General features: G+C 38.3%; 2 protein-coding genes across 10 annotated transcripts in view; one reads left to right on the forward strand and one right to left on the reverse strand.

Moving 5' to 3' along the window:
• The first annotated feature begins 181 nt into the window (after nucleotides 1-181).
• LOC108698636 (calpain-2 catalytic subunit) lies at nucleotides 182-24,772 on the forward strand. The gene is made up of 21 exons (XM_018230272.2): nucleotides 182-520; nucleotides 4,104-4,173; nucleotides 6,389-6,507; nucleotides 8,580-8,713; nucleotides 9,504-9,672; nucleotides 11,264-11,347; nucleotides 12,359-12,444; nucleotides 13,308-13,382; nucleotides 14,212-14,369; nucleotides 15,442-15,602; nucleotides 18,146-18,157; nucleotides 19,172-19,380; nucleotides 19,647-19,689; nucleotides 20,199-20,261; nucleotides 20,665-20,722; nucleotides 21,019-21,083; nucleotides 21,182-21,250; nucleotides 21,783-21,861; nucleotides 21,970-22,086; nucleotides 23,906-23,964; nucleotides 24,495-24,772. Exons 1-21 carry the CDS (start codon nucleotides 290-292, stop codon nucleotides 24,519-24,521), a joined length of 2,088 nt encoding a protein of 695 aa, XP_018085761.1. The 5' UTR covers nucleotides 182-289; the 3' UTR covers nucleotides 24,522-24,772.
• bicra.L (BRD4 interacting chromatin remodelling complex associated protein L homeolog) overlaps nucleotides 24,494-27,980 on the reverse strand; it is a 49,435-nt gene continuing 45,948 nt past the window's right edge. For all 9 annotated transcript variants that reach the window (XM_018230263.2, XM_018230262.2, XM_018230269.2 and 6 more), the window contains one exon: nucleotides 24,494-27,965. In XM_018230263.2, coding sequence (XP_018085752.1) covers nucleotides 26,761-27,965 — 1,205 coding nt within the window. In that variant the 3' untranslated portion in view covers nucleotides 24,494-26,760. The remainder of the gene's footprint in view (nucleotides 27,966-27,980) is intronic.

The raw sequence follows: 27,980 nt of genomic DNA on the forward strand, positions 1-27,980 counted from the left end.
TCTCCAATCCTGCACTAAGGACCACAAGACTGAAAGTGCAATTATAGTCTAAATTCTTTTTATCAACCTTTTTCGGAATGGCACTAGCTAATTCGATTTCCAGGGACAATGGACAGTATAAAGCAAAACATGACTTTCCTGTTTGGTGTAAACGTAAATGAACTGGAGCTTTGGTTTATTGTTAGTGTTCTGTCTGTTGTGAATAACTCCAGTTGGCCTCTTTTGTTACTTAATCTCACATAGTGCAAGCCAACCTCACATTATTCTATCCAAGCTCATTGCAGTCGCCATGCCTTCGTCTGCTATCACTGTGCGTCTCCTGAAGGAAGAAAACCCCTCTACTAAAAATATTGTCAGTCCATATCTGGGGAAGGACTATCACAAACTTGTCCAGGAATGTCTGCAGCAAGGACGCCTGTTTGAGGATGCCAACTTCCCTGCCGAGTCACAGTCACTGGGGTACGATCAGCTGGGACCCTTCTCTGAAAACACTAGAGGAATTAAGTGGAAGCGACCACAGGTAATACCTGTCAGATGGATCTGTATAAGAAAATTCTTAGTTCTTCCTTAACTACCAGTTGTGTAGTTGTTTTGTTCGACTCAGAAAACATCAAAGAAGGGCATAGATTGAAAAAGGCCAGCTGAACAGTTTTCCAGAAACTGTCTGTTTTTATTCTGCTGGCAGTGGTGGTGTATAAAAGAAAACACCTTCAATGCCTTTCAAATTACTATACCAGTAGTTCACCTCTAAGTAATCTTTTAGGGTAAGGACACATGCTAAGATTTGGGGGGGATTTAGTCGTCCAGCAACAAATCGCCTCTTCTTTGGGTGACTAATCTCCCCATAAAGCCTTCCCGCTGGCTAGAATCGAAATCACCGGCGGGATGGCACTTGGAGCGCTTTGTTTTCTGAAGTCACCCGAAGTTTCCTTGTGAGGCAACTTCGGGCGACTTCGGAAAACGAAGCTCTCTGAGTGCCATCCTGCCGGCAATTTAGATTCTAGCTGAAGGGAAAGCTTTTCAGGGAGATTACTCGCCTGAAGAATAGGCTATTTGTCGCCATTCAACTAAATCTCTCTGAATCTTTGCGTGTGACCTTACTCTCATTAGATTAGAATGTCCTAAGCAACTTTTCAATTGGTCTTTATTTTTTGTTTTCTTTTAGTTTTTTTTAATTAGTTTACTTTCCTCTGCTGCCTCTGTTGAGGTTTCAATTTAAAATGCTGTCAGGTTGTTAGGGGTTACTGACCCAAAGAAAACAAAAATGATGATTAATTAATCTACATTGCTACAATTTTATTGTTATTGTGACATTTAGGGGGTTATTTTCCAAAGGTCGAGTTTTAGAGGCTTGTGGGGTATATTTTATACATCAAATGAATTCACAACTCAAACATTTTCCGATTTAAGGAAAAACTCAAATGGAAAAAACTAGCTGAAAAGAAAACAATTCAATCAATTGAATTGATCGAAAAAAGTCCAAACATCATGAAGGCTACAAACATCTTAGCTGGAGTATTTTTGGATTTAAGCTAGTTCCAGCTTCGGGGTATAATAAATCTTAAAAAATGTTAATTATTTTTATTAAAAAAAAAAAAAAGCAAAAATTCGAGTTTTGACTGAAAAATACCCTCGGAAACTCAAATTTTTTGGGGTAAGTACAACTCAACCTTAATGCCCCTTAATACTTGTCTTTCTATTCAGAACTCTCCCATCCAGACTGCAGTCTGTTACTCAACCTACTGCCCGTTTGCTAGGGTAATTTAGATCCTAGCAACCACAGCTGCTAAAATCCAGAGCTGCTGAACAAAAGCTTAATAAATTATTTTTAAAATTTGAAAAATGTAATCATTAGGCGATTTGACTTTTAAGCCGCAATCGCTGGGGAAACTTTTGCGCTGGCGTCTATGGGGAATCGCGAAAAATCGCCAGCGTAAAAACACACGCGGCGATCTTTTCTCTACTGTCGCTCGAAATTGCCTCGCTAGACGATTTTGAGCGACAATAGAAAAAAGATCGCCGCGTGTGTTTTTACGCTGGCGATTTTTCGATCTCATTAGGCTGAGCATACCGTCCGACAACAATCTCAGACCAACGTGCAGTCCACTCACATCTACTTTGCACTCCTTCACCCCTGCAACTCTAGAGGAAGTCAGCAAACTTCTAGCCAGCTCAAAACCCACAACCTGCTCCCTTGACCCCATACCCTCTCGCCTTCTCCACCCAATCTCTGATACACTCTCTCCTGCACTTACCCACCTATTCAATCTTTCACTCTCTACTGGTACCTTTCCATCATTATACAAACAAGCACTAATTATTTATTTTATTTTACTCTTTAAACTATATTTTTAAAATTAAAATGAAGAGGGTACAATAAGGAGTCATATGATTGTTGTAACTATAATACTTAACAATGGCAGCTATGCACAATGAGTTTACAACCCTATGCTGTTTCATTGCAGTAGACCTATTCTTCAGGGTTAACATGGGGTCTTTTAACAGAGCCAGACTGGCAAACTGTTAATTCTGGCAAATGTCACAGAGATAGATGATGCAACTTTAATGGGTTGGTGTTATGCTGGTTTTGGCCACAGTATGCTTGAAATGCGTGGGTCCTTATTTTAATCTCAGTGTGGACATGGGTCTGTACACTAATTTTTACTATGTAATGACAGATATATCACATAGTAACTAAGTAACATGAAAATTATACAAGTCCATCAAGTTCTACCTCTTTGTCTAAATAAAACTTGCCTAACTGCTAGTTGATCCAGAGGAAGGTAAAGCCCCCCATCTGAAGCCTCTCTAATTTGTCTTGGGGGGGGGCTACATTTAGCAGAGAAACTTAGGTCAGGAATCTGCTTGTCTTCTATTCAATGTGCCTGCACCCAAATACATTGCTTCGGCTCGGGTACAGACAGGCGCAGCAGATTTCAGCACCAAAACGCAAGACTTTGCATTTTGCAGAGAAATCCGCTCCCATCTACCTGCACCCGCTACATCTGGCCCCAGCCTAACTAAAAAAAAAAACATTTTCTGAAAACCTCCTTTCTAATAATCAGTGGGTGCCATCATATCTGCTGGAAGGACCAAGAGGTAAAAATATTCATAAGAAAGTTTGTTTTATGGCCCCTTATGTATTTATACATATGTATTTCCCCTTAAGCATCTCTTCTCCAGAGTATCCCCTGTGACTTTGCATAATTTGCATGCAAATTCTTATAGGTAGGAAGAGTGTTAACAATGCACAAAAAATATAAATAATGAATGTGCAGAAAATTCTGGCTGTAGGGAAAACACATGGTACAGTAGGATGAGATGGCAAAAACACAAACACACAAGGATCATTGGACCATGTCTTTAGTAAAGTATCGTGGTGGCGATAACATCATGTTGTGGAATTCTTTTTTATAAGCAAGAGCAAAATTCAGGGGACTGCTGCAAGAGAACCTATTTTAGACTGCTAACAAAAAATAAGCTTGTTGCAGAGTTTTAGTTCATCTATCAGCAGGACAATGAACCCAAACAAAAGACAAAGTAATGTTGCAGCGGCTCAAAAAAAAGTTGAATGTTCTGTGATGGCCCAGTAATGCCCTGATCTCAGTACAGCTTAAAACCTGTAAGGACTATTTGAAAATGGAGGTGACCACCAAACTGAACAACCTTGGGCAAATCATCCTAGAAGAATGGGCCAAACACACTCCCAAACAAGGGTGCAAATGTGGTACATAAGTACTGCAAAATACCTAAAGCTGCTATTGCTTCAAAAGGCAGCATTCCAATATATTAATGTTTAGGGATCAAATACTTATGCAAACCCATTTTCCTAAGACATTTTTCGAATATAAATTTAACAAAGTATAGAAATGACTGACACCCAGTCACTTTATTAAAGGCATTGTTTGACATGGCAACACTATATCAATTATGCATAAATAGCTGGAACTCATCTTATAGTTAATAAGTGACATGGTATAAGTGTGTGTGTGTGTTTCATGGTGGTCTTTTAAGCAATTTAAACCTAACCCATGAAACCTTTCCACAAACAAACAACTTCCCAAGTGTAAGCTAACTACTGTATATGTCTGTGTGTCATATAGGAGATCTGCCAGTCCCCTCAATTCATCTGTGAGGACATGAAATGGACAGATGTGTGCCAGGGAGAACTTGGTATGTATCGCAATGGGTACAACTAAATCACAGCTACCTAAAAACTCTGTAAATATATTTAGTTTATAATAAATAACCTGCTGGGCTATAAAATAACAGGAATTCAAACGGGCAGCACTCCATAAAATAAAAGCCTTTATTTTTCACATGCAGGGCAACAGCAGAGCAACGTTTCGAGCCGCCTGGCTCTTTATCAAGCTTGATAAAGAGCCAGGCGGCTCGAAACGTTGCTCTGCTGTTGCCCTGCATGTGAAAAATAAAGGCTTTTATTTTATGGAGTGCTGCCCGTTTGAATTCCTAACAAATATCGTATTCGTGTGGAAGGACGCGTGGGAAAAGTGCACCCGTGAACAAAGTTGCAGACAAGTGAGTGCGACCTAATTGATTTCTATAAAATAACAGCACTAATTGCCTAATTCCCTGAGTTTTCAGTTGATTTGGTAATGTCATCAAGAAAGTCTGTGGCCGTTGCCATTTAAACATTAGAAAGGCCTGACGCACTGTAGCTGCATCTGGGTGGACCTTTTTTCTATTATTTTGTTATACAAATCATAGTGCTGACAAGGAATCCTTCCAATTATCCACACCCCTTGTGCCAGTTTATTCTTGCCATCCCAGGCAATTTGTTACAGCAGTTCTGTCCATAGTGTCCAACTAAACCCATGGGGCAAATTCACTAACGGCGAAAATTCACCAGCGCTGGCTTTGTGCACATCACAATACTTTGCCAGGTGTAAATTCGCCCGGACAACACTAATTAACAAAGATCCGAAGTTGTGCACAGGTACCGAATGCTGGAGAAGTTGCGCTAGCGAAAACATGCTCAGCAGTTCGAAGTTACGCTAGCGTTGGCTAATTTGTATACGGCGTGCAGTTAAAGTACAAGGGCCGTATATGCTGCAGCAAATACATTACACTACACAAGGCCAGGGAACCTTTTTTTGGGACGTAGGAGTTCCTCAAAAAAAAGTTGAAAATGTTTCTATCTACTCTATTGCACTTTTTGAGGAACTCCTATTTACTCTATTGTACTTCGTCTGGTCTGAGGTGGTTAAGGCAAGTCTGGCGATATGGGTAACGGTCAGTAAAATCAAAAACATATTGAATTTTCGTAGTAACGCTCTTTCACCAGAGTGAAAATTCGCCTGGCGTTAGAGTGCGAAGTTGTGCTAAAGTCTACCTCCTTGGCGACCGTTAGTAAATCGGAGAAGTGCCGAAATATGCGTTAGCCACTTTGCCCTTTAGTAAATTTTCCCCCATGTCTTTAGGAAGATAATAGTCCACTCCAGGCATTTCTTACGCCTTATTCTTATAACTTATTTCATAACTTATTTCATGTTACCATTAAAGGGGCCGATTCACTAAATTCGAGTGAAGGATTCGAAGTAAAAAAACTTCGAAGTATTTTTTGGGCTACTTCGACCATCGAATGGGCTACTTCGACCTACGACTACGAGTTCGGATCAAAGGATTCGAACTAAAAATCGTTCGACTATTCGACCATTCGATAGTCGAAGTACTGTCTCTTTAAAAAAAACTTCGACCCCCTAGTTCGGCAGATAAAAGCTACCGAAGTCAATGTTAGCCTATGGGGAAGGTCCCCATAGGCTTTCCTACGGTTTTTTGATCGAAGGATATTCCTTCGATCGTTGGATTAAAATCCTTCGAATCGTTCGATTCGAAGGATTTAATCGTTCGATCGAAGGAATAATCCTTCGATCGTACGATCGCAGTATTTGCGCTAAATCCTTCGACTTCGATATTCGAAGTCGAAGGATTTCAATTCCTAGTCGAATATCGAGGGTTAATTAACTCTCAATATTCGACCCTTAATGAATCAGCCCCTTAGTGTTAAATGGAATTAGGTCTGGAAGGACTGGATCATTATCACCCTAATAACATGGGGTTTGTTGTCTATGTAGTGGACCAGTTAGCAGACAAACTGCATGTTTCTGGGCTGGATTATATCATACAAAACAGTCTGTAGAGCCCACAGTTAGACGGCAATAGCAATACCTTGGAAGGCCACATCTTGCCCAGGTGGACAGTTGGAGAGTAAGATTACATTTCTGAGCCAAATTTCAAGGTAAAACCAATGTTTGCTTCCATTTAAGCTATTTTTATTGCTAGAGGGAAACTGTGCTCTGTCACAATGCCACAACTGTAAATATCTATCTTATGGGTTATAAAAAAGAATATTTTATTTACTTCCCAGGTAACTGCTGGTTTCTTGCGGCGGCTGCTTCCTTGACCCAATATCCATTACTTAAGGAGCGGGTTGTTCCCCCTCAACAGAGTTTTGAGTCTGGATATGCTGGAATCTTCCATTTCCAAGTAAGTTTAAATCATCGTGTTGAAAACACCTTTAGGTACATCAGGTCCATTGTGGTACAGATCCCTTGAATTAATATAATGATATTTGTTGCACTTCCAGCCCATAATGTACTATTATAGCAGTAGTTCAGGTTCAAGTTAATGTTTACCACATTATAGAATGTCCTCTTCTTAGCCATTCTTCAACTGTTAACTTATTATTAGTCTATAATTTACTATTGGTCCAAATGGTATAGGCATAGGAAAAGTATGAGAGCCAGACAGAGCAGTATAGAAAAAAACCCCCAAGAAGCACCCTGGATTAGAGTGATAACAATACAACAAATGAGCTCTCATAAAAGCAAATATATAGTGCTCATATTTTTTAGTTACAAATGTCACAGCATCAAGATGAAAAACTAAGACCAGCAGTCTTTACATGAACACGTTACAGATAACAGTATCATTTCAGATATATATCATATCAGTATCATTTCAATAATCATGACTGACGCTGGATTAGAAGCCTATGTTGATGTTACAGGGAAACTGATGAATGTAATAATTTCTTTAGACTCAGTATCCAACTGCTGTATCCATTTGGACCATTTGTAATAGGATAAGATCTTGATTGTATCTCCTTCTAGAGGAAGGTACATGGTGTATAGCCATATACAGAAACTGGGGCCAGTGTAATAAATAATGTTTCAGAATAGGAAGCCCAGATCATTCTGTATCCAGTGCTTTCCAGATGGTCAGTTTATTGTTTACAAAGAGTCATGATCATGTTGCAAACATTAGCTAGTAGGTAAATCATGCATTTCAATATGCATATAAATCTGAAATTATGTCCAAATTTAGTGCCCCTGAATAGTTGCGTAAGTTACATGGGAAACATCTATATTTTGCTGACTTAATAGCCAGTCTTTACTATGGGTTTATGGTCAGTACTGTGCTACTGAAGGATAACATATAATCAGTTTGTAAAGCAACCATTTGCAGTCTGTCCAATACAGGGCCAAAACTACGGGTAGACAGGTCAGGCTACAAAATTGCATTATTCTCCCACATATGTCCATTATACAAAATACACCAATCAACAGAAAAAGGAGAGTGCTTCAGCTAAATTAATAATGTATTGAAATATTAAATATATATCACTATATCAACTTTTCACACACCCCTTTAATCAATGGCACAACAATATATAAAAGACAAATGCTACTTTATTCATATCCAGTCTACAATTTAAAAAGTACTAAAAATCCTGTGTGCCAGTGAAAATATTTTCTATGGAATTTTGAGGTGGCTGAAGCCTCTATCGTTGTGCACCAGGTGATAAATACGTGAAGGGTGGTGTTGGTGTGCGGTTAACCAAAATTTCTGGGCCTGTGCAGATAGCAGGCCTTAAAGTTTGTAAACGACCTGTATTGTTTAGGCATATAGAAAATATATAATGTAGAGCCATTATATTATTATAGTTATGCCATAACAAATGCTTATAAAAATCACAGTTCAGTTATGAGCTGGAGTATGTGGCTTCGTTTATATGAGAATATAGTGACACCAATGAAAGAATACTCAGCAGGGAAAGTTTACTAGACAGGGTAGGCGCATGCCTAGGGCGGCAATATTACTTGGCCTGGCTCTGGCCCATTACATTTTGTTGCTCTCACTATACACTGCAGGAAATGTGTTACCCTGAGGTTTATTTTTATTGACCTTTTCTTTGTTTAGTTAAGGAAGCATGCTGCCAAACAACTTGTGCTTGGTGACGTAAAAGTACATTCAGGATAAATAAGTTAAATGGAATATGGTATTTACTTTAAAAAAACATTTATGACGGAACCTTACACATCATGTGGATGTGGATTAACTTATGCTGGAACAACATTTACTAGATGAGAGGATTCATAACTCTAAATCGCCCACCATCAAATATTGGACACAGAAAGCTCTCAGTTACTTATTCTGATACATATAGAAAGCATGTCTATACTATTACAATAGCTGTATCTGTTTGTAATCTGTCTCCATTTAAAATTGTGTTGGGTATTTATGACTGGTGAGAAAATATTGTTCTTCTTCCCTAGTTCTGGCAGTATGGAGAATGGGTGGATGTGGTGGTTGATGACAGATTGCCAGTGAAAGATGGAAAGCTGGTTTTTGTCAGCTCTGCGCAGAAAAGTGAATTTTGGGCAGCTCTTCTTGAAAAAGCGTATGCAAAGTAAGTAAAAAAAAAGGGTCCTTTGTTCGATGTAGTACAGGTATGGGACCTGTTATCCAGAATGCTTGGGCCCTGGGATTTTCCAGATAATGGATCTTTTCATAGTTTGGATCTTCATACCTTAAGTCTACTAGAAAATCGTGTAAACATTAAATAAACCCAATAGGCTGGCTTTGCCTCCAATAACGATTATTTATATCTTAGTTGGGATAAAGTACAAGCTACTGTTTTTAAAAATATGGATTATTTGAATAAAATGGAGTCTATGGGAGACAGCCTTTCGGTAATTCAGAGCTTTCTGGATAACGGGTTTCCTGATAACAGATCCCATACCTGTATATAGCATAGAGGTAAAAATGTAAAGAGTAAGAAAATCATATAGAGATTTTGACATTGACAGACCTTAAGAAGATGGGTGGGGGGGTCAAGGAATAGTGGGGACATGAAAGTGAACTGCAATAAACATGGAGAGAGTCAAGTAATAACAAGGGTGAAATTTGCCAAACAAAAGCTTTTATTGTTCAACTGAATTGATGAAAAAGCCTGATTTGTTCCCATGAGTTATTAGAGATGAAACCCATGCCTATAAAGGTTATCTATTTTATACTAAAGATTTCTGCAATCTCTTTTCCTGTTTTTAGTTTTATTATGTAAATTCTACTGACCCATTTCAGCTCTCCCATGGCAGGACATAAAGAGAATCATACTGAGAGTCAGAGGAGTAGGAAGGTTAGATGGGCAAATAGGGGAAAGCTCAGTGAAACCCCCCCATGCTTTTTTCTGTCTTCAGGTTAAATGGATCCTATGAAGCTCTGGGCGGGGGATTTATGAATGAAGCATTTGTGGATTTCACTGGTGGACTGGGTGAGACTGTGAAACTCAAGGAGCCTCCGCCAAATCTCTTTTATCTGCTCCAGAAGGCAGTGAAGAAGAAATCACTTATGGGAGCTTTCATTCAGGTGAGACAGGACACTCAGTAACTGGGTTATCCTCTGCTTCTTACAAGACTCCCATATAACACACATGTCATACTAATGCCCAGTACAGACTTTAACTTATGATTGGGAAAAAAGGTGATTTGATTAAGAAGGTATATTCAGTGAACCGTGATATAAATTTGAAAGTAGAAAGTTAAAAATTATAAACTACAGAAACAGCTTGGTGAAATTAAGGACTTGATATGCTACATTTTCCCCCAGCAGATGATACAATCTGGAAATATAGCTTTCTGTTATAGCTGTGAGTGCTTCCTGTCTGCTCAGTCTAAGCATTTATCAAAAACCAAGAGTTGTTCTTGCAGTTAACCAATTATAATGTCAGATTGTGTAGAGGTGAGTTACCAATTAACAATTTATTCAACAAGAGAGTAGTAACACCACACCGTCTGACCAATTCGTTTTAGCAATTCATTTACTATATGAATTTTGGACGGTATAATTAGCACCAAGCACTCTCACTACTTTTTTGCACTTTAATAGTAGTTGTCGTTTTTAATTATTTTGGGGAAAAAACGAATTGGTCAGACAGTCTACGCATGTATATAAACACATTTCTATTATTCAGAGTTGTCTGTTAACTTTACTAATATACAGCAGGGCCGCCATCAGAAATCACTGTACAACAAAATTTTCTGGGCCCTGCCCAACACTACTGGCCATGCCCCAGACTCCACCCCCCCCCCCCAAAACCACAGTAAAACATGTAAATTAAAGTAAATGTAAAACCCCTACAAGTTAAAAACAGCTTGCACACTCTTAGGGGGGACCCGGCTTTTTCGGAGAGTGCAGCACAGCCAGGCCCCCCTTTCACCTTAGATTTTGCCGAGCCTGGGACAACTGTCGGAGGCCCTGACATACACTGATAATAAGTCTGAGGCACTGATTGCTTGTGCATACAAGAGTTACAATGTGCCATTGTGAGTGGATTAGTGGAAGAGTTTATATGACGAGAACTTCCCACACCAGTCAGTTGAACTGAAGAAGCTGCTCGAATGAGTAGTGAAACCTGGATAAATGAAAATCTTCATAGTCATATTGTGCATACAAGGTTTATTATCATAGAAACATCTTCAGAAAGTGCAACTACCCCTGAGTGTGCTATCAATAACCAGCAATATCATTTATTGATTCAGCTGTACAACTTTAGCTGTTGCCTTGCTGCTGAAAATGATCCATAAATGAATGTTAAATACACGTAATTGCCATTCAGGATGACAGTTACAGGATACACAGCAGATACAAAACAGTGCCAAACAAATTGTTATGTTAGAAACACTTTGTTTTGGTTTGTAACAATATAACATAATCCACAGAACATAAGGAGAGATTAAAATTAAGATAATGGTACAAAGCTATACTGAACCTCTTTCATAAAACTCATGCACCTTTATCCCTCCAGATCAACAGAACAGAGTTATTGGTTCTAATTTGATGATGAATGAAAGTTATATTAAAGTTATATTATTTCAATATAAATATATTATAACATTGCACATACCATCTTTCATAAAAATGTGATGTCTAATGTAGAAATAACTGTGATTTTTCTTAGGCTCAGAGTCAGTCACAGATTGAAAATCAGACTCCAGAGGGACTGGTAAAAGGACATGCTTACTCTATAATAGCAACTTGGGAGGTGAGACCTACTGTACCTGCTCACACAATCTAATTCTTCATCTCACTGGCTGGCTTACCCTGTACATAAACTGGAACATATTTCTGTAAGAGAGAACAGACAAAGCCCTTTTATAACCAGTTGCATGGTTTTATACCATAAAATATAAGTAGGAATAGTCGCTTACCCCACTCAAACTATCTATCCTCTTACTCTGCAGAATAACCCCTAACACTGAAAACATTTTTTATTAAGTTTACTAAATCTGTTCACATTGGACATCCCGTTTCACCAATATATCTGTGTAGGTAGGGCCGGAACTAGGGGTAGGCAGAGTAGGCATGTGGCTAGTGCACAAAGCTCGGGGGGCGCCCGGCACGTACCTTTAACTGCTGTCTACCCCTGTCCGATCTGGAGTCCTGTTCTGTGTGCACATACCTGTGTGACAGGAGGGGGGTCTGCACTGTGACGCGCGCTCAGTGGACGGGTCGTTGTGGCCGGCCGGGTTGTCTGGGGCTTAGCCCTGTATGTAGGGCTATGCCATTATTATTCTAACTATTCCCACTACCCCTACAGCTCTTAGCTTAAGCTTGTCATACATTGAAAGACCCCTCCAAATGAGCTGGTCTTTCCCCAATATGCCCACCTTGAGGTTGGCATATTGGGACTTCTCTGATAGTTTTGCCTTACTACATCAACAAGTGAATATGGTCACTGCTTGACTAGATTTTTAAATCTGTCTGATCAATATCTGGCCAGATATCAGTCAGATAGGCTCGTCGGAGTGCCCCACAGACAGTAGATAAGTTGCCGAATCTATTCGTGTAAAGCCACCTTTATGCTTCTTGTAGTCTGTAACCGTCCTTCTACTCACTCTTCAGTAAAGTTTGCTACTAGTCCACGAGTTTTCCCACAGTGTTACCTCCACCAAACTTCATACATAATCTAAAGGTTTCATATTATACAGGAGACTCTTTGTCTGCTATAACTATTTGAAAATGATATCAATTAATAACCAGTAATCATTTACAGATACAAAAAAACAGTAAGAAAATTTCCCTTCTGCGTCTGAGGAACCCGTGGGGCAGAGTAGAGTGGAAAGGGAACTGGAGTGATGAGTAAGTACTTACCTGGCAGAGAGTAAGGGAAAGTAATTATGTACTATGACTTAAAGGCTGCACCGAATCCATCATTATAGGATTCAACCAAATACTAAATCCTCCACAAAAGTTTTGCCTAAAAACTAAAATGAGTCCAAATTTGCATTTAGAAATATAGGCAAAAAAAAATTGTATTGAGTCGGGAAAAAGTCACTTTACGGTGCGCACTGCTTTAATGTCACATGACTTTAAGGATTTAGCTACGGTTCAGTTAAACATTTAAACATTTAAACATCGGTTGCTATGAGTTACTGCTACTGGGCAAACTTAGTGCCTTTTATTACATATGGGGCCAAGTAGTTTAGTATTATGCAGTGAGTGATATTCTGAGACAATTTGTAATTGTTAATAATTTTTTATTATCTTAGAGGGCGCAAACTTCTGTAATGACCTCAGGCAGCACACTCTATATATACAGAACCTTCAGTAAGGAATGGGACAGACATTACCCATGTATAACACACTATGGAGTCCACTTACTACTTTTTGTTAAAACTGTGTATAACTCGTTGCCTGTTTATAAAGTAATTATTGCCAATTTATTAATGTAACATCAATTTTTTACATTCAATTAACTCGTAACAGTTTGCAATTCACTAATAAGAAATGTATATGTATTTCGAATTGCAAAATACCTTCCATAGCGTGTATGCCATAATAGGCAACAATAATTATCTGCGCCACAAAAAAAAACACAATTAGAGAAACAACTGTAATTTGTTAAACCAACTGTACATGATAACTGGCACTGCAGTCAGGGAAATCATATATTTTGTAGTCAGTAAATTCGAAGTTTTACAATGATGTTACTTTGGTTACAGCTCCGCCTTGTGGTCAGAGGTAGACCCTGAAATCCGACAAAAACTGCAGGTCAGAAGTGAAGATGGAGAATTCTGGTAAAGACGACAAGTAACAAATTTTTTCTTTGTGACCAATAACTATGCCACCTAATGACTGACAGATTTGCCAACCAGTCTCTGCTAGTTAATATGCCCCAGTAGCTATATAGCCACTATATAGTGAATAAAGTACCCCCTCTTGTAAAATATAAGGATATTATAAGTTACCGAGGAGTTTCATGACCATATAAAAACACGAGGCCGAAGGCCGAGTGTTTTTTTACAGGTCATGGAACTCCGAGGTAACTTCTAATATCCTCATATTTTACAACTGGGGGTACTTTATTTATTATAATACACATATTTCAGTAAGTCATGTGACAGAAATGACATCAGAACTCACCGTTTATAACTGATGACATCAGAACTCACCATTTATAAGGATATAATTTACAAGATATTCATGGCTTTTGTGTATTATATATATATATATATATATATATATATATATATATATATATATATATATATATATATATATATATATATATATATATATATATATATATATATATAAATTAACTATATAGCCTGTATCCATATAATCCTACAGATCCCCCAATGATCCTGCTCTTATGGTATGTAGATGACTGTACTTAACATGAGCAATGAAGTCTTGCAGCCTCTTTTACCCTTTTTACTAGTGGGCATGTAGGCCAGTGATATGCAACTGGCAACTTTTTAAATTTTGCTGAGCAAATCCCAGCATTCCTTAATTTCCTGAGCTATTTAAACAATAGGTGTAGTTGAACAACAGCTGGAGAGCAGCGGATTGGACAGCACTGGTATAACCTTTCCTAACTAATGTGCAACCTTATTTTCTAAGGATACAGATGGAAGACTTCCTGCGCTTTTTTGATATCCTGGAAGTCTGCAACCTTACACCAGAGTCAGTGACAGAGGAAAGTGCTCATTTGTGGAAAACAAACACCTTCTGTGGGAGATGGGTGGGACACAGCGCAGGAGGGTGCCGAACATACAAAGGTGAGGGGAACTGGCTGTAACCAGAAAGATGCGAGTGAAAGCTTTGCTGGTTCTCTTACATGATCATTTGGCTTTTGAAAGTTCATAAAAAATACAACATGATAATTTATAGAAAAGTCATGTATAAATGGTATGTCTGCACTTTAATCTTGGAAGGGAATACTAGTGGATACTGTGTGTTCTATCCAAGATCATTTTACACACATAGGTATAGGTATTTTATAGAGAAAGATTTCTGTATCATCTATGCAGCCTGGTTAAATAATGAGAGGCTGATTTAATCTATGCTGAGCTGTGTAAAGCGCATTTTCCCTTGGCAAATAATATGATCTTTGCTTCCCGTTTCTAACTTGTAGTAGACTGATCAGACCTTACTGCGGGCTGGATGCTATTGGGAACTGTACTGGAGCAATGTAGCACAGTGTGCAAATATAGCGTTGCTGGAAATTTTCCAAACATAAATTCAAAATTTGTGAAAACAGTTTAGAGACTACTTTTTTTGCCACCAAAGTTGAAAGTCAGTTGATTTGCGGTTATGCCATATTTCAAAATCTCTTAAGTAGTGATGGGCGAATCTGTGTTCCGTCTCGCTTCGCTGAAAAAAAATGGAAAACGGCAAAAAAATTTGCGAAATGAATTGTCAATGGGCTGCAAAATAATTTTGCAGCGCGACAATTTTTATATGCGTGACTACTTTGTCATAATGCATTACTCAATCGGCATCAGAATAATTTTGATGCGCAACATTTTTATTTATTTTTGAATTTTTATTCGCTGGCAGTGAAATGTGGAAATTCTCCAGCAATTAGTGCCTGGCGAATTTATTCACCCATCACTACTCTTAAGGATAATTGGAGGGCAAATAAAAAATTGCAATTCACATTAAAAGCAACAGCTTTTTAAATGTAAACATGCGCAGGGCAAAGATCGTTATGAAAAAACGTTCCATTCTTTGTTGACATCACAATAATTCGAATATTTGACACTGTGTACTGTTTTGAGGATTGCACTACCAACTTTTCAATGGTGCATAATTACTCTGCATGGGGCATATTTTACTTTCCATTTTTAGATACTTTCTGGACCAATCCACAGTTCCTGGTGACTCTGACAGAACAGGATGAAGAAAAACATGGCAAGTGCACACTGTTGGTCTCGCTCATGCAGAAGAATCGACGCCAGGGCAGAGCCAAAGGACGAGACTTCCTGTCTGTGGGATTTGAGATCTACCAGGTGAAAAGGCTTCGGTGTCATTAATTTGATAATGCTGGGCCTATAAATGCAATATTGCTCTTCTCAGCCCTTTTGCTTTTTAAAAAAATTTTACATTTTCAGTAACTCAAAATAAAGGGAATATATTATATTCAATTAAACAAATTCTGCAATGATATTAGCAGTTTTATACTGTTATATTTGCAACAAGAGCCTAAGAGACTTAAGCAGAGAAAAGTTAGACAACCTCTGCATCGGCACTACAGAACTACAGGACCCTCCTGTTCCAAATCCATGATATTAGCAATATAAAACTGCTAATTCCATGAAAGCTAAATTTTTGAAAAATGTGCAACTACTGTTTCTTTGTAATCTTTGTGGTTTTTAAATAATTTGCTTTTGTTTGGCAAGCCTAGATATTGGCCAGAAAACATTGTTTAGCAGCTAGGCAAAATAAAAATAAGTGATCATTCATCTGCTTGTCCCAGAGCCAAAAAAGATTTTGAGAGGCAGATTTAAAAGAGAATTCATCCAGAGATGCCCAAAATAAAGTATATTTACAAAGCTACTTAACTTAGTTCACTCAGAACACAATAACATATCCCTTAAACAACACCTGTGATCAATTTATCCACCACTCTTCACTAAAATTTACATTCTTGGGCTATTCATCAGAACGCGCCTTATTATTTGCAAGTTTGGAGAAATACTTGCCTGGCTTTAGATAGCAATAATGTTAGAATGACATAATGATTTAAAAACGTATGATTAATTGGTCAATTGAATGTTCCCCTCATGTCTATTGACCTAGACTGCTTTGGGAACCCTGGAGCAACTTTTCAGGATTCACCTTAATTCTGAACGGAACAATTAGGGGGTTATTTATCAAAGGTCGAGTTTGTGGGGTCTGTGCGTTTTTTTCTACCTCAAATAAACGCACAACTCGAATGTTTGCTTATTTATTAAAAAAAAATATGTAAAAAACTGGATTAAATGGAAACTAGAAAACATTATCAAGTTTATAGGCTAAAAATCCTTGAATTTATTGAGGTTTTGAGCGCAAACCAGAGTAAAAAACCTGAAAATCACGAAGGCAAAAAACATCTTCAAATGGTTAAAGGGACTTCTGTCATTGATTTCTACATGACCTCGACAGGTTTTAGCTGGAGTATTTTCAGATTCGGGGCTCAAAATTCTTCCAAAAAATGTAACTATTTGAAACTACCGTCGAAAAACTTGTTTAGAAAAAAACACAATTCGACTTTGATTTAATAAATAACATCCCTAAGGTGACTTAACAGATCTGGATTTTTTTTTAATGTTTATCAAATTGTAAGGGACATTTGCATTCAAGGATTAAAATCAGCCTTAGTTTTGGGATCAGTCTATGATTTTAATTGTGATTTAATTTAGTCAGGACATTTTTAAATAAATGTAATGCCACTTTAAATTACAAGTTTCCTATTGAATTGGTTACTGAATTTATTTGTAATTAAAAAGAGCAGAAGTTGGAAATGTCTATATATATATATATATACTGTATGTACTATCATAATATTGGGGGGGGGGAGTATTTATCCAAGGTCAAGTTTTAGAGGTTTGTGAATTTTTTATACCTTCAATGAACTCACAACTCAAATGTTTTATGATTTAAGAAAAAACTCAAATGGAATAAACTTGAATCACTCAAATTAACACGTTTTCAAGCAAAACCTATCAAAAAAAAAACATCTTCAAATGGTTTAAGGGAGTATTTTTGGATTAGAGCTATTTCCTGCTTTGGGGTATAATAAACGTATTTAAATTGGTTCTTCACCTTCAAACAACTAGTTGTTTTCAGATAAATCACCAGAAATAACTACTTTTTACAATTACTTTTTATTTTTTATGTGAAGTGTAAATATTCTAATATTGAAGTGTAAAGGGTCTTTTTCTCACCTTCTAAAGCAGCTCTGGGAAGGGGGTCGCTGACCCTGTAAACTGATCTAAATTGTTACATTTAGTGGATTCATTTCTTACATTCGTCCCTGCTGAGTAGAATCTCTGAGTTTCATTACAGCAGCTGTTGGAATGGATACAATAATTGCTAATACTCCAGAGATGCTGCTGAGAAATGTATCAACTAATTGTTGCAAAATTGTAACAGTTCAGAATCTGCACCTGAATTACTGAGCTGCCAGACTGAAACACCAGAGACAGGAACTTTACACTTAGATTTTGTAAAAACAGTAAAAAATAAATAATGGAAAGTAACTGAAAAAAGTCATTATTTCTGGGGAACAATATGAAAACATCTGAACTGAAAAAAAGTGTTTGGAAGGTGAACAACCCCTTTAAAAAAACAAAAAACGTGTGTTTTTTTTAAAATCTGAATATTGGAGTTTTTACTGAAAAATGCCATCAAAAACACAATTTTTTCTTGTAAAAAACAATTTGACCTTTGATAAATAACCCCTAAATCTGTAGTTTATGCAGTACAATAAGAAATGATCACCATATGCCTTGCTCTCAATCACTCCCTCTCTCTGTATTTAATTCTTAAATGTTTCCATTTTCTCTCCCAGGTTCCAAAAGAGGTGAATAATCCAGACATCCAAAGGATAAAACTCTTCATCTGTCACAAAGTCTAGCCTGTACCACATCTTTTCATGCCTTTCTTTGTCTGCTCAGCATTTGCTTTCCATGTTGTATAAGTCTGGCACGATATTAACGGAAGTGTAGGATGCAAAAAAACTGCAAATGGGAAAGTTGTCCTTATTTAGTAGTCTGATATTTTATCCAGCATGTACAAGGAGTTCTGGAGGGAGCCCATAACTATCACCTATTGGAGCGTGAGATTGGCTATGCTGCTACTGCCGCAGTCTGCCTTATGTTTTAAACATAAGAAAGAGTTGATGTCCCGCCAAAGGAATTCCTAACACCCTAGAGATATATTGACGTTACCATACCATAGTGAGACCTGTTACTAATGTCTGCATTGAGGACCTAGGGGAAATTTACTAACCTGCGACAATTCCCCAGCGACAGCTTCACAGCCACCGATACACTTCTCCAGGCGAAAATTTGCTCAGACAATGCTAATTTACTAAAATGCGAAGTTGCGTCCAGGGAACCTTAATAAATAAAAGTTATAATGCCCTACACGAGCCCACTGCATAGTTTACATATGTTAGAAAATATAAGGGGGAACCCAGTTACCCGAAAAACATTTTAAGGACTTTTGCAGGCTATCCCTCTGAAAAAAGGAAAAGACGCCAGTGTTTTTTGGGACTTTTTTTTCCCACTAATAATTGAGGAAGTCCTATGCACTCCATTGCACTTCACCTGGTCTGAGCTGGCGAATGCAAGTCTCGAAAGAGGTAACGTTCAGTAAAATCCACATTTTAGTGAATTTGCAGAGTTACGTCCATTCGCCAAAAATCCACCTGGCGTTAGAGTGCAAAGCAACGCTAGCGTCTAGTAAATCGGCACAGTAACGCAATGACGTCACGCTGGCGAATCATAGTAAATGTGCCCCCCAGTCTCTTCCCTGCATGCTTGTCTACCTGGAGAGAATATTTTCTCATTGATTTGTTGCTTCCTTTCTCCAGTTTGACAATAAGATGTGTGCATCGGAGAGGAGGGATTTGTTCTCCACACTTGAATCTGTTGCTTCGTGTTCATTCATGGTTGAGAGGGATGTTACTGGACGGTACCAGTTGCCTCCTGGGCAATACCTTTTAATCCCAAGCACATTCCAACCCCACCAGGAATCTGACTTCATCCTGCGAATCTTCACAGAGAAGCAGCACAAGCTCATGTGAGTGTGCACTCACCCCTACACATCCTTACACCGACTCATTCACTCAGATAATCAGGTCAGAACACTTTATGAAGGATTAATCATAATCTTTGCTAAGAAGCATATACAATAAAGTAAGAACAGGAGACATCTTACAAATGGGACATTACTCATTCCTCAGTTTCCTAAATCATTACTATTGCCTTTCCTTTCTTGAGAGAGTTACAAGCATTTTGCAGCAATAACTGAACTTTGAATGAATAACTGACAGTTTCATCCCACAGGGAAATTGATTGTGAGATCAGAGCAAATGAAAATGTATTTAAGGTAGGCGAATTCTCTTCCTAAAAGATTTGGGGTTCGGTTGTATCCTGAACATACAGATTAGTGCATTCCTATGTCAAACACCTTATTATTTTATATGCCGTCTCTGGAAATGGTATAAACTTATAACCTTAATGCCACCCTTGATGGACCTCTGGTAGGGGGAGGTTGCAGTGTCTATTGTAGGCAAAAAACAGACACCTTTGCACCTTTCCTCCTATTGGTAAATGAGCCCTCATATTGCCCTGCAGAATTGTGGGGGTAACACATATAAGTATACATTATTTAAAATAATTTGGTCACTGGAGTAACCAATAGCAAGCAATCAGTCATTCATTTATTTTTCTTCTTAATCTAGTACCAGAAAAATAATGGAAAAAGCATCTATGTTTAGTTACGATGGGTTACTGCACTGTGCCAAAACAGTACTTAACCCCACCCAAGGTTTCTAAACCTATTAGCAATCCTGCATAGTACTGTAGTCTAACTCAAATGTTATCCTTATGTCATAGGAACCTGCACTCAAAGGCACCATGGAGGAATTCACAGCTCACTTTGCACGTCTGTCTGGTCAGGTAAGAATATGTACAGATCCTCAACACACAGAATGAAATTAACATGCACCAGAAATAATTCCTTCAAACAGTCCCAGAATTTGGGATGCATTGTATCAGAGGACTCTAAATCAGTTTGTTTGTAGACAATGCCAGTTTAGCTGATCTCACTATTAATACTATTACGGCAACTAGACATGCCCTATAAAACTACCTTTGCAGATAGGGTTGCCACCAGGCTTATATTTTACCAGCCTGGTCAGTAAAAATGATTATTCATTCCAGTGTTATTAACAGGGACGAAGGATAACATACAGAAAATGTTGCAACCCTATTTGTAGAACTAAGTATTGTTCTTTTTTTTTGTATTTCCCCAATCTATGAATGATTCAACTATTGCTCGTTTCTGCTCTTCTGTTTCCAGGACAAGGAAATCAGCCCTGAAGAATTACAGAGGATTATGATGCAAATAACATTCAAACGTAAGAGCCTTATGGGGGAGAGAGAGATTGGATTTAGGGGTATAGACTGTATCCAAACAGGAAAAAACAAACTGCTCCACTAGGAAGTGCAACATGTTATATGTTATAAAGTCTGAAAAAACAAAGAAGTTAATTTTCAAATAGACAACTAAGGCAATTATCTGTACATTGCTACAGGGATTTCATGTGAATGCACTTCTTAATTGTGGCTTAGTCGTCTAATTTTGATTAATGTAGTTAAAATAACGAAAGCAATTAAATTGTAAGTCTATGAAGGTTTTTTATTCTTCTTTCAGACCCCCATCTTAAGACAAATGGATTTTCTCTGGATATCTGCAGACTGCTGGTGAAAATGGCAGATGTATCCTTAACATATAGTTCTTGTAAAGGGCAGATATATATACACAATATACTTTGTAGGCTGTTTTCATTACCTGTTCTCCTTAACGACTACTGCAGCTAAACTCCAATGGGAAACTGCAGCTAGAGGAGTTCAGGAAGCTGTGGAGCAAAATCAAGGAGTGGGAGGTAGTGTGTTGACAATGAACATACATACAGGGAAAAGCACTAGGGGTGGGCGAATTTTACCCGTTTCACTTCGCCAAAGATTCACCAGTGGCGAAATGTCGCAGACGCCCATTAAAGTCTATGGACGTCAAAAAAATGTTGCCGCGCAGCAAAATTTGTTTTTGGACGCAGGACACCATACAAGTCTACGGGCGTCATTTTTTTTTCGGTGAAACAAGGCGAAAAAATTTGCCCATCCATAAAAAGCACCCTACACACCTTCATGCCTACACCATACTCTGAAAAAAGCAATGTCACAGGGCTTTGTCATATTGCAGAGCTGACCAGCAACTAGAAGCAAAAAGTACCAACACTTGTTCTAACCAACATTTTAAAGCTGATCAGTTTCTAGAACCAATATTCAGCAAATTTGTGTATACAGCAGAGACTTCACTGTATCCTTTGTATATGTGTAAATATAATATTTAAGCCTTGGTATCACTTCCCTTAGCAAAATAGAACAAGCCATAAATTCTACCAACTTCTCTTTTAGAAAATATTCACAAAATATGATAAAGACAGGTCAGGAGCTATGGATGTTCAGGAGTTGCGTCTAGCGCTGGAAGCAGCTGGTAAGAATACTATATGTTATAAAACATCACCATTTACTGTATATTTCTTTATCTATCTCAGTAAACCTATGCACTCTAGAATTAAGCATACTTTCCTTTTCTTCATAGGCTTTACCCTCAACAACCGGCTGATAGAATCTCTGTGCCAGAAATATGGTAACACAGTTAGGCAGGTGTACTTCGATAGTTTTCTTTCCTGCCTGGCGTATCTCGTCTGTGTTTTTGGTAAGATCACCTGCACAATAAATCTGTTCAAAATATGCAGCCTTTCTAGTCACAAACTACGAATGGTACTTGCATGTGTGGCTACCAAAGTTCATGTGCCATGTTCAACAAACATCAAGAATTTGTATAGGGCTCAGTCTGTTTGGGTTTTAGCTGGAAGGGCAGTTGCAGGTTAATTAACCAATCTGGTCGGTTATTTAAATTTTGTACTGACTATAGGTAAATCATTCATAGGCCCTGGTATTTTAAACCCATCTCTATTTTTATCTCCCCATACTGCAATCAATAGTACTTAGAATTTTAGATAAAGATCACTAATAATGCCTAATTATTTGCTATACAAATGACTAATACTAAGGACTACCTAAATGGAGAGTATGTGCACTGGGGGGGGGGGGGTCACATTTGGAAGAGGTTGATACTTTTGTTTGTATTTTTTTTTAACCTAAAAAAGCTCTTTCCAAGAAAGACTGTTCATTTCAATACACACGTGTAGAGCTGAATGGTCAGATATACAGGTAGAAAAAACAGAATTGTACATATATCTAAAAAGATTCAGCACGAACAATTGCCAATGTCTGGGTGCCTTCAAAGTTACCCGATAAAAATTTCCCGTCCATCCCGATCGACACGCCGTCCAATATCTAAGTCTTCTGCAGATATCAGTTGGCTTTTTCCCCACCGCACACGTGCCAAATATCGTACAAAAATTTGTTTCGTACAATATTATCTGTGCATCTATGGCCACCTTTAGTCACAGCTGAATAAATGTCATTAGGCTCTCAGTGACTGGCCAAGCTGGACAGCAACCCGGCTGGCCACCTCGCCCCATCCACGAGTGTGCACATTGGCAACACCGCAGCAGTGGTGGGACAATAACAAGCAGGTACGCGCCCTAGGCACGTGCCTCTTCTGCCTACCCCTAGTTCTGGTACTGAAACTTATTTTTCAAACTTGCTCAATACTTCTATCAGGGAGGGCCCATACACAGGCAGAGCTGCTGACTCCATCTGAAGGGGCAGAATTGTCAGCTTAAATGTGCCTGTGTATGGACATTTTAAGGGATATCAATGTATTCAAACTTTTATTTGGTATGAAGAGCAAAACGGATCCTTAATTTTTTGGAAGAAACTGTAAAATGAGGGAGTACACAATGTAAATCTTAAGAGCATTAGAGTCACCAGAGACACTTAGAAACAATTTCAACCATTTGTGAGGAGTAGGAAGACATTCCAGATGTCATTGCATTGATAGTTGGAAAGGAAAGCACAGAAAACTAAATTACTGTGCAAGTACGACAGGGAGAGAATGGGGCACAAGAAAATTGCTTTATTTTCTCTCAGTGGTCAGAATCAACATCTTAAATGTTCAAAATGTAGTAAGAGGCAACTTCATGTCACAATAAGACATGACAAGGGGGTTTAACTGCCTCTGTGGATAAAGGATTAGTTGAGCCATACAAATCTTTTGGAGGGCTACCTCCAGCCCCATTTAACACGGTCCTGCCACCGTGTATCTGCATTGATAATTGTCTTTGATGTATGTCACACCAGATTATTAGCTGCTACTTGTAGCTAGCTATAATAATTGTATTTGCACTGGGGCATACTACTTGACCTATAAAAAAACAATAAACCATTTCTATCCAGCTGAAAACAGCAACTAACCATCCGGGTGCTATATGTCTCACATGTATGTTTATATGGTGAAGAAAGTTGGTAAATCCAAAATTGTATTCTTCCACTTCCTTACATTTTGTTAAAATATTTAATACAAGCCATGGTATTGGGGATTTAGAACCATAGATTTTCATTTTCAGAGCAATGTCGGGCTATGGACAAAAACAAAGATGGTGTAATCGGCATCAGCAAGCAGGAAGTAAGTGTATTTCATGGACATTATAGCCTCATTTACACATATTCCTTTTGTACTTGTTTAATTGATCATATAACTATTTTCCTCTTGCTTTGTTGCCTTTGTCTTGTATCGAGGTGTGAACCAAACGTCTTGCAAACCATTGACACTAGCTTCTTGGGCAACTGCAATTGTTATAATAATTTTCACCTAACAAGAAACTAGCAGGGACACTGTCTGACATGATATTGAGCATAAACTAAAAAATACAACCTGGCAAGTCTCAAAGGTTTCTAGTAACCTGTACAATATAATCAATAAAATACATAAGTGTATAGTAAGCCCTCATGTTAGCATAAATCTGAGTTCTAATTATAAATCATACAAATGCATTTGCCCAGTGGTTTTCTTCCTACACTATGATGGAGGGATCAATAAAAGTGGAACCCCAACATATAATTGTTTATGATATGCAAATACCATATATGTTATAGATCTGTCTAAACCATTTATAGTTTCTTGCACTATTAATCTCCAACCTTTATGTCCTACAGTGGCTACAGCTCTTACGTTTAAACTGAAAATACAAAAATTATAAAATGCTGTAAATCGTATGTGGATGTCTGAAAATGTGCAGCACTGAAACCTTCCAGCACAGGCAAAACAGCATCGTTTGGTTAATCCAGCAACAGCACTGACTTTTTTTTTTTTAACTTCATAACCTTCATAACCTGTAATTGTCTTTTCAATATGACTTGTCCAATAGCACTGCAGCATTGAGAAGGAATCCTTGTGCTGCTGACAAACAATAAATCATTTACTCTTTGTTTTAGATTCTGTATTTTTAAAACATTTTTCAAAAAAAAAAAAACATACAGTTTTTAAAAAGAGGAGCAAATTTAATTTACACAGCAGTACTAAATGTACATCATTCTTTTAAAAAAATCATTATACATTATAAATACAGTACAAATCCTTTTATAGTACTATATTCAGACTGTAATGTTGGCTTGGATGATGAATGAGAGGGGGAACTATTGACGGGGTGAAACAAAACTTTCAGAGATGGCACAGATTATTACATGATAGGGGAGTGAATTCAGGATGTAGGGTTCAAAATGGCTCCTTACAGACTTCTAAAGCTTTGCACAAGAAAATAAAAATAGAGGTAGGGGTATTTGTACAGGGTGAATTGTCTCTGATTATTTCTCTCCTAGAAAACTGAGGGGCATTTAATTGGGGCTACAATATAACTGGCTGCCAAAACATTCCTACTTTCATGTTAAATATATGCTCTGTAGGCTTCCAGTCTGCACCCATCCTATGATAATCCTCTTAAAACCCAATAAACTTCATTTTATCTTACCAAATTGTTGCTTTCGGCCTCATCGTATAGTTTGTTCACAGCTGAAAGACAATCACTTCTGTATCCAATAAACTTTATTTTACTAAATTTAATGTAAAAAACAAAAACAAAACATTTTTGGTACATATAGGGTAGATTTGCATCTCCCTCCCAGAAGTTTGCCCAATTTGGGTGCTTACAGTATATTATTTTTAACTGCAGGACATTCTGCTCCAGTTTGAAATTAGCAAAACACTGATTTTTATTAACAGAAATTGCTGACCCAGTCGGCACACTAGGCTGGGAATGGGAAGCAGGAAGACAGTATATTGGTTACATCAGAGCAGAATTAAAATTGAGTTTCAACGGTTTTCTGCACATTGATAACGGAACATTAAATTAGGATAAATAGTGTCACATTCTTAGCTTTGTGCAAATTCTGCCAAGACCCTGTCGGTCTGGTCCACCCCCCTCTTTCCTGTACATTGCAATGTCTAAAAATTGGACACACACTGACAAAAATGTAACTACCCTAAGGAACCATGATTAAGTATAAGCATGATATGCTTCTTAGGAGCTGGACTGTTTTGCTTTTTTTGTTTATTTATTTTGAATTGCAGAGGTTCAATGAATGAGCACTCTCAAGAAACCCTACAGCTGAAACAAGTCTCTGTTGAAACAATTATGGGGAGCTTGAGTTTGATCACCCTTTGTAGTTTCCACCCTCTCTGTAGAGGAACCCTTAGAATAATTGTCAATTCAAAAATAAAGTGAAAGTCCCATTTATGGTTGCAGTTTTTTTCTATGCTCCTAGAGCACTGTGCATTCATTTGCTCGTTCCCCCAGACAGGAATATAATATAAAAAATAATAAAGAAATACGACATAGAACATAAAAATCCCCTGACTTCTTGTATGAATAACTTAAAGAAATAATCATTATAATAATTTTAATATGATTTGTTTTGTTTATAAGCCAGTCCCATTCTTTTGTAAATCTGGTGTCTTTGTCAAGGTCGGTCTTTTTTCCCCCCACTTTGAAATTTCATCAAGTTGAGATGAGAAAGGAGAACACAGGTGGGAAAGAAGTAAAGGAAGAAAGAAAAAAAGCTTAAGTTTTAAAGGCAACAGATCACCAACTGGATATGTTCTTAAAATCTTTGACTGCACAGACAGAAGGAGAAATCAATGCACACATTGCGCATTTCCAATTTAAAGGCCGTCCTCTCAAGGCGCAATACAGGAGGGACAGCACAATCTTCTTGCAGAACCACTCTCAGTAGGACACTGATGAATGGAAAATATTGAGGCTTATTTTGAAAATACGAGTCTACTGCTCGCTTCTGCTGCAGATAAATCTGGCATTTCATGTCCCATTTGCAAACTCCCTTTGTCCATTTAAATTCTTTTCTCCTCAGCCAGACACAATGATTAAAATCTCATGGCTCGCTCACTCAGTTCTACATTGTCCCCTTGTTATCTATTTAACGTCCTGGTACCTAGGCCTCCATTATGGTTGGGGGTAAGGTAAGAGTCTGTGCGGTGGACTGGGGAGGAGAATGGAGAAGATGATGAAGAATGGTGGTAAGATGTCTGGGTAGAGGAGCGGAGAAGAGAATTTGTTCCTGCACCACTCTGGGGCTGCTGGAGGTTAAGGATACTATCAATAGCACTTTGTAGGTGCTCATTTAGAGTATCATCTTGTGGACTGTCACTAGAGAAGCTAGCATTGTCAACATCAAAATGTTCAGTCTTTAGCCTTTTTGCTGAGGGAAGTTGCATCTCCCAGTTCAGCTCTGTCTCATTATCTGGAGGTTCTGTTTTAATAATCCTTCTGTAATAGCTCTGATCATCATCCTTGACATCATGCCTCAACACCACAGGGTTCTCATCACTGTTGTTGAGCTTAGATTCCACTCTGTTGTAAATCCCTAGCTTGGCACTTTCCTCTTTCTTCGCCTTTTCAGTATTTGAGCTCCCTTGTGTCTTATGGGATGTAATGACACTTCTCGAACCATCCTCCTGCTTTACCTGTTGCATCACAGGGGGAGGTTGTGCTGGCTTATCCATTTTTGACAACACACCCCCTGGTTTCCCCGTGACAAAGGCATCTACATTCTCTCTGTACGTCTTGCGTAGAGGTAGCCGGCAGTATGTTGCCAGTGGCTTCTTCTCGGCAGGTAAAGAATGCTCTAATGTACCATTCATCTGTCCAGTGGGCGTAGTGATGGTGGCTGGGGAAGACTGGACAGCAGCTTTGATGACAGTGCAGGTAGGCACTGTAGGTGGAGCAGGGGGTGGAAGTGGTGGAGGAGGATTCTGATGCACAGGATCCAAGGCTGTGTTGTGGATAACTTTGCTAAGTCCAGCCTCTTGCTTGATCTTCAGCTTTAATCCAATTCTGCTACGTGCCTCATATGTCTTAATAGGAGGTCTGCTACGGGATGGAAGAGCATCCTCATCAGTGTCAAGGGATGGTGACGCTTTGGCCCATGTGACAGAAGGAGAACCTCCGCCGCTGTGCTTAATCACCAGCTTGGTCGGGTGGATCGGGTTGGAAGTCTGTACTACAGTAGGCTTCAGGGTCTCAGGTGTTGAGACTGGACAAGGAGAGGAAGATACAGAGGGTGTGGTCGGCACAAATGTCTGAGACCGCGAGGAAGAGGAGGATACATATTCATCTACAACAAAGAGAA

This window comes from Xenopus laevis, chromosome 8L, assembly GCF_017654675.1.
Source record: "Xenopus laevis strain J_2021 chromosome 8L, Xenopus_laevis_v10.1, whole genome shotgun sequence".
NCBI lineage: Eukaryota > Metazoa > Chordata > Amphibia > Anura > Pipidae > Xenopus > Xenopus laevis.

What these genes read in the sequence shown, in the direction of transcription:
- LOC108698636 (XM_018230272.2), top strand. Translation starts at nt 290, where the DNA reads ATGCCTTCGTCTGCTATCACTGTGCGTCTCCTGAAGGAAGAAAACCCC. An exon ending in GATGCAAATAACATTCAAAC is followed by an intron (nt 20,723 to 21,018) that starts GTAAGAGCCTTA and finishes TTCTTCTTTCAG; the next exon opens with ACCCCCATCTTAAGACAAAT. An exon ending in TGCTGGTGAAAATGGCAGAT is followed by an intron (nt 21,084 to 21,181) that starts GTATCCTTAACA and finishes CGACTACTGCAG; the next exon opens with CTAAACTCCAATGGGAAACT.